At 58.5% G+C, this 18,255-nt stretch overlaps 1 protein-coding gene across 1 annotated transcript in view; it reads left to right on the forward strand.

The window, feature by feature from the left end:
* The first annotated feature begins 4,349 nt into the window (after positions 1–4,349).
* The window catches only part of TMEM256 (transmembrane protein 256), a 47,327-nt gene continuing 33,421 nt past the window's right edge, over positions 4,350–18,255 (forward strand). Inside the window, exon 1 of the mRNA XM_069767584.1 lies at positions 4,350–4,484. Within this exon, the coding sequence (XP_069623685.1) occupies positions 4,394–4,484 (91 nt within the window). The 5' untranslated portion in view covers positions 4,350–4,393. The remainder of the gene's footprint in view (positions 4,485–18,255) is intronic.

Genomic DNA, 18,255 nt, shown 5'->3' on the forward strand with positions numbered 1-18,255 from the left:
GGCCCCGTGTATCTCATTCCTGGCTCCAGCCATATGTTCTCCCATCCTGCCCTCATGAGTATCCATTGTGCCCCATATCATCTCCCCATCCTGCCCCATCTGTCTCCATCCTGCCCCATGATCCTGCACGATCTGTCTCCAATCCTGCCCCGTGTCTCCAATCATGCCCCGTATCTACATTCTGCCCATGTCTCCTGTCCTGCCCCCAGTGTGTCCAGCATCTCTGCCCCAATGTGTCTAGCATTCTGCCCCCAACGTCCAGCATCTCTGCCCCCAATGTGTCCAGCATCCTGCTCCCAATGTGTCCAGAAATCTGCCCCAGTATGTCCAGCATATTGCCCCAGTATGTCCAGCAATCTGCCCCAGTGTCTGACTCCAGCATTGCCCCCAGTGTGTCCAGCAATTTGCCCCAGTGTCTCCAGCATTGCCCCCAGTGTGTCCAGCATTACCCCCAGTGTGTCCAGCAATCTGCCCCAGTGTCTCCAGCATTACCCCCAGTGTGTCCAGCAATCTGCTCCAGTGTCTCCAGCATTACCCCAGTATGTCCAGCATATTGCCCCAGTGTGTCCAGCAATCTGCCCTAGTGTCTGACTCCAGCATATTGCCCCCAGTGTGTCCAGCAATCTGCCCCAGTGTGTCCAGCATATTGCCCCCAGACAGTGTCCAGCATTCTGGCCTGCCCGGATTGCCGTTCCCAAAAAAACAACAACAAAAAACGAGTTCTCCTCACCCGACCTGCGCTCCAGCGGCGAAGCTCCCTCCAGCAGCGGGCACTCGCCAGCGACTGACAATGACGTCAGACGCTGGCGACGTGTGCGCTGCGCCAGATTTCAGCTGCCAGCCTCCAAATGGCTGGCGGCTGATGTTAACTATTGACGTGCGGGTGCGCGCCCGCACATCAATAGGTGAACCTGCCGCAGCACCGGTAGGGGCCCGGTGAGCAGACGAGACGGGGCCCGATGCGGGCCCCCTCTCTGCCCACCGGGCCCAAATGATACGCCAGTCAGGGCACGGGCAGTAATACCCTGATAGTGGCGGGCAATCTGAGCGGTAGCCCAGGGCCCCCCCACACCACTGGGCCCTGGGCTACCGCCCAGATTGACCCTATTATAATCCGCCTCTGACTACAGGTCCCAGAACAATACTACAGGCTTACAGCACAGACTCCCTCTGCGACACGTATTGGCCATTTACAATCATGCCGAACACTGTTTCATTATCACCATTACAGATATGCTTCCATGGGTATCCTGAGGAGCACATACAGTGCCCCCTGGCTGTAACATGGGTCACTACATCACATATTCCAGACCTAAAACAATAAACCATTGTCTGAACCCCTAATAATATATCCTACAGTTTAGCTTCTGTCATCTTTGTAAAACAGTAATGCATGGCCACTGAACAATGATGTTTTGCTGATATGCTAATTGTGCATTGTGTTATGGAGCCAGTTTGTTGACTTCAAAAGCCGAGAGGGAAAAACTATGCAAATAGATTAAAGGGAACCTGTCAGCAGTTTTGGCTGATGTAAGATGGGGCCACTGCCTTTCAGGACTTATATACAGCATTCTATTATTGCAGAGCAAAGTGCTGCAGGGCGCAGGTGTGGGGCCTCTATTACCTTTCCCGATGCCTGCGCTCTGCAGTACTTACAGGGCTGATAAGTTCACCTGCGCAGGAGCGCGATGCCGGGGAGCGATGAAGCAACAGGACAGCGGCATCGCAAGAAGATGTGAGGTGCCGGACATACGACACCCATGGTACCGGACCGCCTTCCCCCCGGGACTGGACCGCCTTCCCCCCCAGGATCGGACCGCCTTCACCCCCAGGACCGGACCGCCTTCACCCCCCGGGACCGGACCGCCTTCACCCCCCGGGACCGGACCGCCTTCACCCCCCGGGACCGGACCGCCTTCACCCCCCGGGACCGGACCGCCTTCACCCCCCGGGACCGGACCGCCTTCACCCCCCGGGACCGGACCGCCTTCACCCCCCGGACCGGATCGCCTTCACCCCCCGGGACCGGATCGCCTTCACCCCGGGACCGGATCGCCTTCCCCCGGGACCGGACCGCCTTTCCCCCCAGGACCGCCTTCACCCCCGGGACCGGACCGCCTTCACCCCCGGTACCGGACCGCCTTCACCCCTGGGACCGGACCGCCTTCCCCCCGGGACCGGACCGCCTTTCCCCCGGGACAGGACCGCCTTTCCCCCCGGGACCGGACCGCCTTCGCCCCCGGGACTGGACCGCCTTCACCCCGGGACCGGACCGCCTTTCCCCCCGGGACCGGACCGCCTTCACCCACGTGAGCATAACATAACTTATTTTCTAATCTTTCAGGTCGAACCGGGGGCTTAGATACAACATTATAGAATGCCGTATATCAGCCCTAAATGGTGATCATGGCCGTATCTTAGAGCAGCAAAATCTGCCGACAGGATCCCTTTAAATAATGAAGTAAAGCTACTTGATCTCATCACCGTTCTTCCCCTTATCTGTGATGCTGGACTGAAGGTTACACTCCGCTCTATAGAGCTTCTTCAGAGCCGTATTCCTGCTTTTCCTGTGCGGCGTGCCCTTCTCGGGGCGAGTATCCTGCTGCGGGCAGAGCTGTGTCGCTGGTGAGGAGTCCCGAGGAGCCGGGCCTTCCCTCCTCACGCACCCCCATATGTACAACGCTCAGCCAATCACTAGACCGTATGATAGTGTGGGAGGGGCTTTTATCCCCGATGCCCCTCCCCCGCGGACTGAAGGGCAGTGATCGCATTACGCTCATAATCATTATGGCTTCCTTCATACTAGCGTCGGAATCTCCCCGTCGCAATGCGTCGGGCCGAGATTCCGACGCGTTTGATGCGCCGCACAAAGGGTGCAGCAGATGCATTTTTCTTGCGCATCCGCTGCCCCATTGTGAGGTGCGGGGAGGTGGGGGCGGAGTTCCGGCAGCGCATGCGCGGTCGGAAAAAGCGGTCCGTCGGCAGCAAAAAATGTTACATGTAACGTTTTTTGGTCCCGGCGGTCCGCCACAACACGGCGCAACCGTCGCACGACGGTTGCGACGTGTGTCAATATGTCGCAATGCGTCGGTAGTTAATCCAAGGGGGCAAAAACGCATCCTGCAAACAACTTTGCAGGATGCGTTTTTCCCCCTAAACGAGGCATTGCGACGTATTAAAAAAAACCCAGTGTGAAAGTAGCCTAAGCGTGATCCCCTCACTGTACGACAACCTGAGAGGACGCCCCCCAGCCTCACACTGCCAGCCCCTACACACGTGACCAGGTGTCGGAGAGGGCGAAGTGCTAAGGCCTTCATGTCTGCAAACCCACAACAAAGATGGCGGAGCGCTCTGAGCACAATAAAAAAACACTGACCACAACAAAGATGGCGGAGCGCTCTGAGCACACTGAAAAAACACTGACCACAACAAAGATGGCGGAGCGCTCTGAGCACAATAAAAAAACACTGACCACAACAAAGATGGCGGAGCGCTCTGAGCACAATAAAAAAACACTGACCACAACAAAGATGGCGGAGCGCTCTGAGCACACTGAAAAAACACTGACCACAACAAAGATGGCGGAGCGCTCTGAGCACACTGAAAAAACACTGACCACAACAAAGATGGCGGAGCGCTCTGAGCACACTGAAAAAACACTGACCACAACAAAGATGGCGGAGCGCTCTGAGCACACTGAAAAAACACTGACCACAACAAAGATGGCGGAGCGCTCTGAGCACAATAAAAAAACACTGACCACAACAAAGATGGCGGAGCGCTCTGAGCACAATAAAAAAACACTGACCACAACAAAGATGGCGGAGCGCTCTGAGCACAATAAAAAAACACTGACCACAACAAAGATGGCGGAGCGCTCTGAGCACACTGAAAAAACACTGACCACAACAAAGATGGCGGAGCGCTCTGAGCACACTGAAAAAACACTGACCACAACAAAGATGGCGGAGCGCTCTGAGCACACTGAAAAAACACTGACCACAACAAAGATGGCGGAGCGCTCTGAGCACACTGAAAAAACACTGACCACAACAAAGATGGCGGAGCGCTCTGCGCACACTGAAAAAACACTGACCACAACAAAGATGGCGGAGCGCTCTGAGCACACTGAAAAAACACTGACCACAACAAAGATGGCGGCGCGCTGCTTGTCCACGCTCTAAAACCAAAATCAGGGCGCCAGGAGAGCTGCCATTGGACGCTGCATAATGACGTACGTGATTGACAAAAATCTCAACCAATCAAACGCAAAGGCTGTGGGGGGGGCGGGGGGGCAATAGCAGAGATAGGGAGAGGGGCGTGGTATCAACTAGTAAATGAGGGGATGGGCGGGGCTTGTCATCGTGCTCTAAGCTCTTGGCTGAGAAGGAATATGTCGGCAGTCGCGATGCGGAGCGTGTGGGGGAGGGTCGGGGCAGTGTCGGGGGCTCTGGCGGTGACGGCGGGAGCCTACGGGGCGCACGGTAAGAGGGGCCGCCAAATACGAACTGCGGAGACCACGACCCCCGAGCTGTACTATAAACGGGATTCAAGGGGCGCAACCGCACTACCGGCTGCAGCTTCCGGTCACGTGAGAGCAGTGTAGCGTTAATGCTATAAAGTGTGTGCACTGCGCCCCCTAGTGCCGGAGAGAGGAAATCGTCACCAGCGACATCACCGAGGCCGACCGCCAGAGGGAGACAGAGAGACACCAGCACAGAGAGACCGACCACCAGAGGGAGACAGAGAGACACCGGCACAGAGAGAGACCGACCACCAGAGGGAGACAGAGAGACACCGGCACAGAGAGAGACCGACCACCAGAGGGAGACAGAGAGACACCAGCACAGAGAGAGACACCGGCACAGAGAGAGACACCAGGACAGAGAGAGACCGACCACCAGAGGGAGACAGAGAGACACCGGCACAGAGAGAGACCGACCACCAGAGGGAGACAGAGAGACACCAGCACAGAGAGAGACACCGGCACAGAGAGAGACACCAGGACAGAGAGAGACCGACCACCAGAGGGAGACAGAGAGACACCGGCACAGAGAGAGACACCGGCACAGAGAGAGACACCAGGACAGAGAGAGACCGACCACCAGAGGGAGACAGAGAGACACCGGCACAGAGAGAGACAGACCACCAGAGGGAGACAGAGAGACACCAGCACAGAGAGAGACCGACCACCAGAGGGAGACAGAGAGACACCAGCAAAGAGAGAGACCGACCACCAGAGGGAGACAGAGAGACACCAGCACAGAGAGAGACCGACCACCAGAGGGAGACAGAGAGAGACCGACCACCAGAGGGAGACAGAGAGACACCGGCACTGAGAGAGACCGACCGCCAGAGGGAGACAGAGAGACACCGGCACTGAGAGAGACCAACCACCAGAGGGAGACAGAGACACCAGCACAGAGAGAGACACCAGCACAGAGAGAGACCGACCACCAGAGGGAGACAGAGAGACACCAGCACAGAGAGAGACACCGGCACAGAGAGAGACAGAGAGACACCAGGACAGAGAGAGACCAGCACAGAGAGAGACCGACCACCAGAGGGAGACAGAGAGACACCAGCACAGAGAGAGACCGACCACCAGAGGGAGACAGAGAGACACCAGCACAGAGAGAGACACCGGCACAGAGAGAGACACCAGCACAGAGAGAGACCGACCGCCAGAGGGAGACAGAGAGACACCAGCACAGAGAGAGACCGACCACCAGAGGGAGACAGAGAGACACCGGCACAGAGAGAGACCGACCACCAGAGGGAGACAGAGAGACACCAGGACAGAGAGAGACCGACCACCAGAGGGAGACAGAGAGACACCAGCACAGAGAGAGACACCGGCACAGAGAGAGACAGAGAGACACCAGGACAGAGAGAGACCAGCACAGAGAGAGACCGACCACCAGAGGGAGACAGAGAGACACCGGCACTGAGAGAGACCGACCGCCAGAGGGAGACAGAGAGACACCAGGACAGAGAGAGACCGACCACCAGAGGGAGACAGAGAGACACCAGCACAGAGAGAGACACCGGCACAGAGAGAGACACCAGCACAGAGAGAGACCGACCGCCAGAGGGAGACAGAGAGACACCAGCACAGAGAGAGACCGACCACCAGAGGGAGACAGAGAGACACCGGCACAGAGAGAGACCGACCACCAGAGGGAGACAGAGAGACACCAGCACAGAGAGAGACACCGGCACAGAGAGAGACACCAGCACAGAGAGAGACCGACCGCCAGAGGGAGACAGAGAGACACCAGCACAGAGAGAGACCGACCACCAGAGGGAGACAGAGAGACACCGGCACAGAGAGAGACCGACCACCAGAGGGAGACAGAGAGACACCAGGACAGAGAGAGACCGACCACCAGAGGGAGACAGAGAGACACCAGCACAGAGAGAGACACCGGCACAGAGAGAGACAGAGAGACACCAGGACAGAGAGAGACCAGCACAGAGAGAGACCGACCACCAGAGGGAGACAGAGAGACACCGGCACTGAGAGAGACCGACCGCCAGAGGGAGACAGAGAGACACCAGGACAGAGAGAGACCGACCACCAGAGGGAGACAGAGAGACACCGGCACAGAGAGAGACACCGGCACAGAGAGAGACACCAGGACAGAGAGAGACCGACCACCAGAGGGAGACAGAGAGACACCGGCACAGAGAGAGACAGACCACCAGAGGGAGACAGAGAGACACCAGCACAGAGAGAGACCGACCACCAGAGGGAGACAGAGAGACACCAGCAAAGAGAGAGACCGACCACCAGAGGGAGACAGAGAGACACCAGCACAGAGAGAGACCGACCACCAGAGGGAGACAGAGAGAGACCGACCACCAGAGGGAGACAGAGAGAGACCGACCACCAGAGGGAGACAGAGAGACACCGGCACTGAGAGAGACCGACCGCCAGAGGGAGACAGAGAGACACCGGCACTGAGAGAGACCAACCACCAGAGGGAGACAGAGACACCAGCACAGAGAGAGACACCAGCACAGAGAGAGACCGACCACCAGAGGGAGACAGAGAGACACCAGCACAGAGAGAGACACCAGCACAGAGAGAGACCGACCACCAGAGGGAGACAGAGAGACACCAGCACAGAGAGAGACACCGGCACAGAGAGAGACAGAGAGACACCAGGACAGAGAGAGACCAGCACAGAGAGAGACCGACCACCAGAGGGAGACAGAGAGACACCAGCACAGAGAGAGACCGACCACCAGAGGGAGACAGAGAGACACCAGCACAGAGAGAGACACCGGCACAGAGAGAGACACCAGCACAGAGAGAGACCGACCGCCAGAGGGAGACAGAGAGACACCGGCACAGAGAGAGACCGACCACCAGAGGGAGACAGAGAGACACCAGGACAGAGAGAGACCGACCACCAGAGGGAGACAGAGAGACACCAGCACAGAGAGAGACACCGGCACAGAGAGAGACAGAGAGACACCAGGACAGAGAGAGACCAGCACAGAGAGAGACCGACCACCAGAGGGAGACAGAGAGACACCGGCACTGAGAGAGACCGACCGCCAGAGGGAGACAGAGAGACACCAGGACAGAGAGAGACCGACCACCAGAGGGAGACAGAGAGACACCAGCACAGAGAGAGACACCGGCACAGAGAGAGACACCAGCACAGAGAGAGACCGACCGCCAGAGGGAGACAGAGAGACACCAGCACAGAGAGAGACCGACCACCAGAGGGAGACAGAGAGACACCGGCACAGAGAGAGACCGACCACCAGAGGGAGACAGAGAGACACCAGCACAGAGAGAGACACCGGCACAGAGAGAGACACCAGCACAGAGAGAGACCGACCGCCAGAGGGAGACAGAGAGACACCAGCACAGAGAGAGACCGACCACCAGAGGGAGACAGAGAGACACCGGCACAGAGAGAGACCGACCACCAGAGGGAGACAGAGACACCAGCACAGAGAGAGACACCGGCACAGAGAGAGACAGAGAGACACCAGGACAGAGAGAGACCAGCACAGAGAGAGACCGACCACCAGAGGGAGACAGAGAGACACCGGCACTGAGAGAGACCGACCGCCAGAGGGAGACAGAGAGACACCAGGACAGAGAGAGACCGACCACCAGAGGGAGACAGAGAGACACCAGCACAGAGAGAGACACCGGCACAGAGAGAGACACCAGCACAGAGAGAGACCGACCGCCAGAGGGAGACAGAGAGACACCAGCACAGAGAGAGACCGACCACCAGAGGGAGACAGAGAGACACCGGCACTGAGAGACCGACCACCAGAGGGAGACAGAGAGACACCGGCACTGAGAGACCGACCACCAGAGGGAGACAGAGAGACACCAGCAAAGAGAGAGACCGACCACCAGAGGGAGACAGAGAGACACCAGCACAGAGAGAGACCGACCACCAGAGGGAGACAGAGAGAGACCGACCACCAGAGGGAGACAGAGAGACACCAGCACAAAGAGAGACCGACCACCAGAGGGAGACAGAGAGACACCAGCAAAGAGAGAGACCGACCACCAGAGGGAGACAGAGAGACACCAGCACAGAGAGAGACCGACCACCAGAGGGAGACAGAGAGAGACCGACCACCAGAGGGAGACAGAGACACCAGCACAGAGAGAGACAGAGAGACACCAGCAAAGAGAGAGACACCGGCACAGAGAGACCGACCACCAGAGGGAGACAGAGAGACACCGGCACAGAGAGAGACCGACCACCAGAGGGAGACAGAGAGACACCGGCACTGAGAGACCGACCACCAGAGGGAGACAGAGAGACACCGGCACTGAGAGAAGACCGACCACCAGAGGGAGACAGAGAGACACCAGCACAGAGAGAGACCGACCACCAGAGGGAGACAGACACCAGCACAGAGAGACCGACCACCAGAGGGAGACAGAGAGAGACCAGCACAGAGAGAGACCGACCACCAGAGGGAGACAGACACCAGCACAGAGAGAGACCGACCACCAGAGGGAGACAGAGAGAGACCAGCACAGAGAGAGACCGACCACCAGAGGGAGACAGAGAGAAACGGCACAGAGAGAGACCGACCACCAGAGGGAGACAGAGAGACACCAGCACAGAGAGAGACCGACCACTAGAGGGAGACAGAGAGAGACCAACCACCAGAGGGAGACAGAGAGACACCGGCACTGAGAGAGACCGACCACCAGAGGGAGACAGAGAGACACCAGCACAGAGAGAGACCGACCACCAGAGGGAGACAGAGAGAGACCAACCACCAGAGGGAGACAGAGAGACACCGGCACTGAGAGAGACCGACCACCAGAGGGAGACAGAGAGAGACACCAGCACAGAGAGAGACCGACCACCAGAGGGAGACAGAGAGACACCGGCACAGAGAGAGACCGACCACCAGAGGGAGACAGAGAGACACCGGCACAGAGAGAGACCGACCACCAGAGGGAGACAGAGAGAGACCAGCACAGAGAGAGACCGACCACCAGAGGGAGACAGAGAGAGACCAGCACAGAGAGAGACCGACCACCAGAGGGAGACAGAGAGACACCAGCACAGAGAGAGACCGACCACCAGAGGGAGACAGAGAGACACCAGCAAAGAGAGAGACCGACCACCAGAGGGAGACAGAGAGACACCAGCACAGAGAGAGACCGACCACCAGAGGGAGACAGAGAGAGACCAGCACAAAGAGAGACCGACCACCAGAGGGAGACAGAGACACCAGCACAGAGAGAGACAGAGAGACACCAGCAAAGAGAGAGACACCGGCACAGAGAGACCGACCACCAGAGGGAGACAGAGAGACACCGGCACAGAGAGAGACCGACCACCAGAGGGAGACAGAGAGACACCGGCACTGAGAGACCGACCACCAGAGGGAGACAGAGAGACACCGGCACTGAGAGACCGACCACCAGAGGGAGACAGAGAGACACCGGCACTGAGAGACCGACCACCAGAGGGAGACAGAGAGACACCGGCACTGAGAGACCGACCACCAGAGGGAGACAGAGAGACACCGGCACTGAGAGACCGACCACCAGAGGGAGACAGAGAGACACCGGCACAGAGAGAGACCGACCACCAGAGGGAGACAGAGAGACACCAGCACAGAGAGAGACCGACCACCAGAGGGAGACAGAGACACCAGCACAGAGAGAGACAGAGAGACACCAGCAAAGAGAGAGACACCGGCACAGAGAGACCGACCACCAGAGGGAGACAGAGAGAGACCAGCACAGAGAGAGACCGACCACCAGAGGGAGACAGACACCAGCACAGAGAGAGACCGACCACCAGAGGGAGACAGAGAGAGACCAGCACAGAGAGAGACCGACCACCAGAGGGAGACAGAGAGACACCGGCACAGAGAGAGACATCGGCACAGAGAGAGACAGAGAGACACCAGGACAGAGAGAGACCAGCACAGAGAGAGACCGACCACCAGAGGGAGACAGAGAGAAACGGCACAGAGAGAGACCGACCACCAGAGGGAGACAGAGAGACACCAGCACAGAGAGAGACCGACCACCAGAGGGAGACAGAGAGAGACCAACCACCAGAGGGAGACAGAGAGACACCGGCACAGAGAGAGACCGACCACCAGAGGGAGACAGAGAGACACCGGCACTGAGAGAGACCGACCACCAGAGGGAGACAGAGAGACACCAGCACAGAGAGAGACCAACCACCAGAGGGAGACAGAGAGACACCGGCACAGAGAGAGACCGACCACCAGAGGGAGACAGAGAGACACCGGCACAGAGAGAGACCGACCACCAGAGGGAGACAGAGAGACACCGGCACTGAGAGAGACCGACCACCAGAGGGAGACAGAGAGACACCAGCACACAGAGAGACCGACCACCAGAGGGAGACAGAGAGACACCAGCACAGAGAGAGACCGACCACCAGAGGGAGACAGAGACACCGGGACAGAGGGAGACAGAGACACCGGCACAGAGAGAGACCAACCACCAGAGGGAGACAGAGAGAGACACCAGCACAGAGAGACCGACCACCAGAGGGAGACAGAGAGACACCAGCACAGAGAGAGACCGACCACCAGAGGGAGACAGAGAGACACCGGCACAGAGAGACCGACCACCAGAGGGAGACAGAGAGAAACGGCACAGAGAGACCGACCACCAGAGGGAGACAGAGAGACACCAGCAAAGAGAGAGACCGACCACCAGAGGGAGACAGAGAGACACCAGCACAGAGAGAGACCGACCACCAGAGGGAGACAGAGAGAGACCGACCACCAGAGGGAGACAGAGAGACACCAGCACAAAGAGAGACTGACCACCAGAGGGAGACAGAGAGACACCAGCAAAGAGAGAGACCGACCACCAGAGGGAGACAGAGAGACACCAGCACAGAGAGAGACCGACCACCAGAGGGAGACAGAGAGAGACCGACCACCAGAGGGAGACAGAGACACCAGCACAGAGAGAGACAGAGAGACACCAGCAAAGAGAGAGACACCGGCACAGAGAGACCGACCACCAGAGGGAGACAGAGAGACACCGGCACAGAGAGAGACCGACCACCAGAGGGAGACAGAGAGACACCGGCACTGAGAGACCGACCACCAGAGGGAGACAGAGAGACACCGGCACTGAGAGACCGACCACCAGAGGGAGACAGAGAGACACCGGCACAGAGAGAGACCGACCACCAGAGGGAGACAGAGAGACACCAGCACAGAGAGAGACCGACCACCAGAGGGAGACAGACACCAGCACAGAGAGACCGACCACCAGAGGGAGACAGAGAGAGACCAGCACAGAGAGAGACCGACCACCAGAGGGAGACAGAGAGAGACCAGCACAGAGAGAGACCGACCACCAGAGGGAGACAGACACCAGCACAGAGAGAGACCGACCACCAGAGGGAGACAGAGAGAGACCAGCACAGAGAGAGACCGACCACCAGAGGGAGACAGAGAGAAACGGCACAGAGAGAGACCGACCACCAGAGGGAGACAGAGAGACACCAGCACAGAGAGAGACCGACCACTAGAGGGAGACAGAGAGAGACCAACCACCAGAGGGAGACAGAGAGACACCGGCACTGAGAGAGACCGACCACCAGAGGGAGACAGAGAGACACCAGCACAGAGAGAGACCGACCACCAGAGGGAGACAGAGAGAGACCAACCACCAGAGGGAGACAGAGAGACACCGGCACTGAGAGAGACCGACCACCAGAGGGAGACAGAGAGAGACACCAGCACAGAGAGAGACCGACCACCAGAGGGAGACAGAGAGACACCGGCACAGAGAGAGACCGACCACCAGAGGGAGACAGAGAGACACCGGCACAGAGAGAGACCGACCACCAGAGGGAGACAGAGAGAGACCAGCACAGAGAGAGACCGACCACCAGAGGGAGACAGAGAGAGACCAGCACAGAGAGAGACCGACCACCAGAGGGAGACAGAGAGACACCAGCACAGAGAGAGACCGACCACCAGAGGGAGACAGAGAGACACCAGCAAAGAGAGAGACCGACCACCAGAGGGAGACAGAGAGACACCAGCACAGAGAGAGACCGACCACCAGAGGGAGACAGAGAGAGACCAGCACAAAGAGAGACCGACCACCAGAGGGAGACAGAGACACCAGCACAGAGAGAGACAGAGAGACACCAGCAAAGAGAGAGACACCGGCACAGAGAGACCGACCACCAGAGGGAGACAGAGAGACACCGGCACAGAGAGAGACCGACCACCAGAGGGAGACAGAGAGACACCGGCACTGAGAGACCGACCACCAGAGGGAGACAGAGAGACACCGGCACTGAGAGACCGACCACCAGAGGGAGACAGAGAGACACCGGCACTGAGAGACCGACCACCAGAGGGAGACAGAGAGACACCGGCACTGAGAGACCGACCACCAGAGGGAGACAGAGAGACACCGGCACAGAGAGAGACCGACCACCAGAGGGAGACAGAGAGACACCAGCACAGAGAGAGACCGACCACCAGAGGGAGACAGACACCAGCACAGAGAGACCGACCACCAGAGGGAGACAGAGACACCAGCACAGAGAGAGACCGACCACCAGAGGGAGACAGACACCAGCACAGAGAGAGACCGACCACCAGAGGGAGACAGACACCAGCACAGAGAGAGACCGACCACCAGAGGGAGACAGAGAGAGACCAGCACAGAGAGAGACCGACCACCAGAGGGAGACAGAGAGACACCGGCACAGAGAGAGACATCGGCACAGAGAGAGACAGAGAGACACCAGGACAGAGAGAGACCAGCACAGAGAGAGACCGACCACCAGAGGGAGACAGAGAGAAACGGCACAGAGAGAGACCGACCACCAGAGGGAGACAGAGAGACACCAGCACAGAGAGAGACCGACCACCAGAGGGAGACAGAGAGAGACCAACCACCAGAGGGAGACAGAGAGACACCGGCACAGAGAGAGACCGACCACCAGAGGGAGACAGAGAGACACCGGCACTGAGAGAGACCGACCACCAGAGGGAGACAGAGAGACACCAGCACAGAGAGAGACCAACCACCAGAGGGAGACAGAGAGACACCGGCACAGAGAGAGACCGACCACCAGAGGGAGACAGAGAGACACCGGCACAGAGAGAGACCGACCACCAGAGGGAGACAGAGAGACACCGGCACTGAGAGAGACCGACCACCAGAGGGAGACAGAGAGACACCAGCACACAGAGAGACCGACCACCAGAGGGAGACAGAGAGACACCAGCACAGAGAGAGACCGACCACCAGAGGGAGACAGAGACACCGGGACAGAGGGAGACAGAGACACCGGCACAGAGAGAGACCAACCACCAGAGGGAGACAGAGAGAGACACCAGCACAGAGAGACCGACCACCAGAGGGAGACAGAGAGACACCAGCACAGAGAGAGACCGACCACCAGAGGGAGACAGAGACACCGGGACAGAGGGAGACAGAGACACCGGCACAGAGAGAGACCAACCACCAGAGGGAGACAGAGAGAGACACCAGCACAGAGAGAGACCGACCACCAGAGGGAGACAGAGAGACACCGGCACAGAGAGACCGACCACCAGAGGGAGACAGAGAGAAACGGCACAGAGAGACCGACCACCAGAGGGAGACAGAGAGACACCAGGACAGAGAGAGACCGACCACCAGAGGGAGACAGAGAGAAACGGCACAGAGAGACCGACCACCAGAGGGAGACAGAGAGACACCGGCACTGAGAGAGACCGACCACCAGAGGGAGACAGAGAGACACCAGCACACAGAGAGACCGACCACCAGAGGGAGACAGAGAGACACCGGCACACAGAGAGACCGACCACCAGAGGGAGACAGAGAGACACCAGCACAGAGAGAGACCGACCACCAGAGGGAGACAGAGAGACACCAGCACAGAGAGAGACCGACCACCAGAGGGAGACAGAGAGACACCAGCACAGAGAGAGACCGACCACCAGAGGGAGACAGAGAGACACCAGCACAGAGAGAGACCGACCACCAGAGGGAGACAGAGAGACACCAGCACAGAGAGAGACCGACCACCAGAGGGAGACAGAGACACCGGCACAGAGAGAGACCGACCACCAGAGGGAGACAGAGAGACACCGGCACAGAGAGAGACCGACCACCAGAGGGAGACAGAGAGACACCAGCACAGAGAGAGACCGACCACCAGAGGGAGACAGAGACACCAGCACAGAGAGACCGACCACCAGAGGGAGACAGAGAGACACCAGAACAGAGAACGACCGACCACCAGAGGGAGACAGAGAGACTCCGGCACAGAGAGACCGACCACCAGAGGGAGACAGAGAGACACCAGCACAGAGAGACCGACCACCAGAGGGAGACAGAGAGACACCAGAACAGAGAACGACCGACCACCAGAGGGAGACAGAGAGACACCAGCAAAGAGTGGGACCGACCACCAGATTGAGACAGAGAGACACCAGCACAGAGAGACCAACCACCAGAGGGAAACAGAGAGACACCGGCACAGAAAGACCGACCACCAGAGGGAGACAGAGAGACACCAGCACAGAGAGAGACCGACCACCAGAGGGAGACAGAGAGACACCAGCACAGAGAGAGACCGACCACCAGAGGGAGACAGAGAGACACCAGCACAGAGAGACCAACCACCAGAGGGAAACAGAGAGACACCAGCACAGAGAGACCGACCACCAGAGGGAGACAGAGACACCAGCACAGAGAGACCGACCACCAGAGGGAGACAGAGAGACACCAGCAAAGAGTGGGACCGACCACCAGAGGGAGACAGAGAGACATCAGCACAGAGAGAGACCGACCACCAGAGGGAGACAGAGAGACACCGGCACAGAAAGACCGACCACCAGAGGGAGACAGACACCAGCAAACAGAGAGACCGACCACCAGAGGGAGACAGAGAGAGACCGACCATCAGAGGGAGACAGAGACACCAGCACAGAGAGAGACCGACCACCAGAGGGAGACAGAGAGAGACCGACCATCAGAGGGAGACAGAGAGACACCAGCACAAAGAGACACCAGCACAGAGAAAGACCGACCACCAGAGGGAGACAGAGAGACACAAGCAAAGAGAGAGACCGACCACCAGAGGGAGACAGAGACACCAGCAAAGAGAGAGACCGACCACCAGAGGGAGACAGAGAGACACCAGCACGGAGAGACCAACCACCAGAGGGAGACAGAGAGACACCAGCACAGAGAGACCGACCACCAGAGGGAGACAGAGAGACATCGGCACAGAGAGACCGACCGCCAGAGGGAGACAGAGAGACACCAGCACAGAGAGACACCAGCAAAGAGAGAGACCGACCATCAGAGGGAGACAGAGAGACACCAGCACAGAGAGACCGACCACCAGAGGGAGACAGAGAGACACCAGCAAAGAGTGGGACCGACCACCAGAGGGAGACAGAGAGACACCAGCACAGAGAGAGACCGACCACCAGAGGGAGACAGAGAGACACCAGCACAGAGAGAGACCGACCACCAGAGGGAGACAGAGAGACACCAGCACAGAGAGAGACCGACCACCAGAGGGAGACAGAGACACCAGCACAGGGAGAGACCGACCACCAGAGGGAGACAGAGAGACACCAGCAGAGAGAGAGACCGACCACCAGAGGGAGATAGAGAGACACCGGCACAGAGAGAGACCAACCACCAGAGGGAGACAGAGAGACACCGGCACAGAGAGACCGACCACCAGAGGGAGACAGACACCAGCAAAGAGAGAGACCGACCACCAGAGGGAGACAGACACCTGCAAAGAGAGAGACCGACCACCATAGGGAGACAGAGAGAGACCGACCACCAGAGGAAGACAGAGAGACACCAGCACAGAGAGACACCGGCACAGAGAGAGACCGCCCACCAGAGGGAGACAGAGAGACACCAGCAAAGAGTGGGACCGACCACCAGAGGGAGACAGAGAGACACCAGCACAGAGAAAGACCGACCACCAGAGGGAGACAGACACCAGCAAAGAGAGAGACCGACCACCATAGGGAGACAGAGAGAGACCGACCACCAGAGGAAGACAGAGAGACACCAGCACAGAGAGACACCAGCAAAGAGAGAGACCGACCACCAGAGGGAGACAGAGAGACACCAGCACAGAGAGACCGACCACCAGAGGGAGACAGAGACACCAGCACAGAGAGACCGACCACCAGAGGGAGACAGAGAGACACCGGCACAGAGAGAGACCGACCACCAGAGGGAGACAGAGAGACACCAGCACAGAGAGAGACCGACCACCAGAGGGAGACAGAGAGACATCGGCACAGAGACCGACCACCAGAGGGAGACAGAGAGACACCAGCACAGAGAAAGACTGACCACCAGAGGGAGACAGAGAGACACCAGCACAGAGAGACACCAGCACAGAGAAAGACCGGCCACCAGGGGGAGACAGAGAGACACCAGCACAGAGAGACACCAGCACAGAGAAAGACCGACCACCAGAGGGAGACAGAGAGACACAAGCAAAGAGAGAGACCGACCACCAGAGGGAGACAGAGACACCAGCAAAGAGAGACCGACCACCAGAGGGAGACAGAGAGACACCAGCACAGAGAGAGACCGACCACCAGAGGGAGACAGAGAGACACCGGCACTGAGAGGGACCGACCACCAGAGGGAGACAGAGAGACACCAGCACACAGAGAGACCGACCACCAGAGGGAGACAGAGAGACACCGGCACACAGAGAGACCGACCACCAGAGGGAGACAGAGAGACACCAGCACAGAGAGAGACCGACCACCAGAGGGAGACAGAGAGACACCAGCACAGAGAGACCGACCACCAGAGGGAGACAGACACCAGCAAAGAGAGAGACCGACCACCATAGGGAGACAGAGAGACACCAGCACAGAGAGACCGACCACCAGAGGGAGACAGAGAGACACCAGCACAGAGAGACCGACCACCAGAGGGAGACAGAGAGACACCAGCACAGAGAGACCGACCACCAGAGGGAGACAGAGACACCAGCACAGAGAGACCGACCACCAGAGGGAGACAGAGAGACACCGGCACAGAGAGAGACCGCCCACCAGAGGGAGACAGAGAGACACCAGCAAAGAGTGGGACCGACCACCAGAGGGAGACAGAGAGACACCAGCACAGAGAGACCAACCACCAGAGGGAGACAGAGAGACATTGGCACAGAGACCGACCACCAGAGGGAGACAGAGAGACACCAGCACAGAGAAAGACCGACCACCAGAGGGAGACAGAGAGAGACCGACCACCAGAGGGAGACAGACACCAGCAAAGAGAGAGACCGACCACCATAGGGAGACAGAGAGAGACCGACCACCAGAGGAAGACAGAGAGACACCAGCAAAGAGAGAGACCGACCACCAGAGGGAGACAGAGAGACACCAGCACAGAGAGACCGACCACCAGAGGGAGACAGAGAGAGACCGACCACCAGAGGGAGACAGAGAGAGACCGACCACCAGAGGAAGACAGAGAGACACCAGCAAAGAGAGAGACCGACCACCAGAGGGAGACAGAGAGACACCAGCACAGAGAGACCGACCACCAGAGGGAGACAGAGAGAGACCGACCACCAGAGGGAGACAGAGAGAGACCGACCACCAGAGGGAGACAGACACCAGCAAAGAGAGAGACCGACCACCATAGGGAGACAGAGAGAGACCGACCACCAGAGGAAGACAGAGAGACACCAGCAAAGAGAGAGACCGACC

The sequence above is a fragment of the Ranitomeya imitator genome, chromosome 4 (assembly GCF_032444005.1).
Source record: "Ranitomeya imitator isolate aRanImi1 chromosome 4, aRanImi1.pri, whole genome shotgun sequence".
Lineage (NCBI taxonomy): Eukaryota > Metazoa > Chordata > Amphibia > Anura > Dendrobatidae > Ranitomeya > Ranitomeya imitator.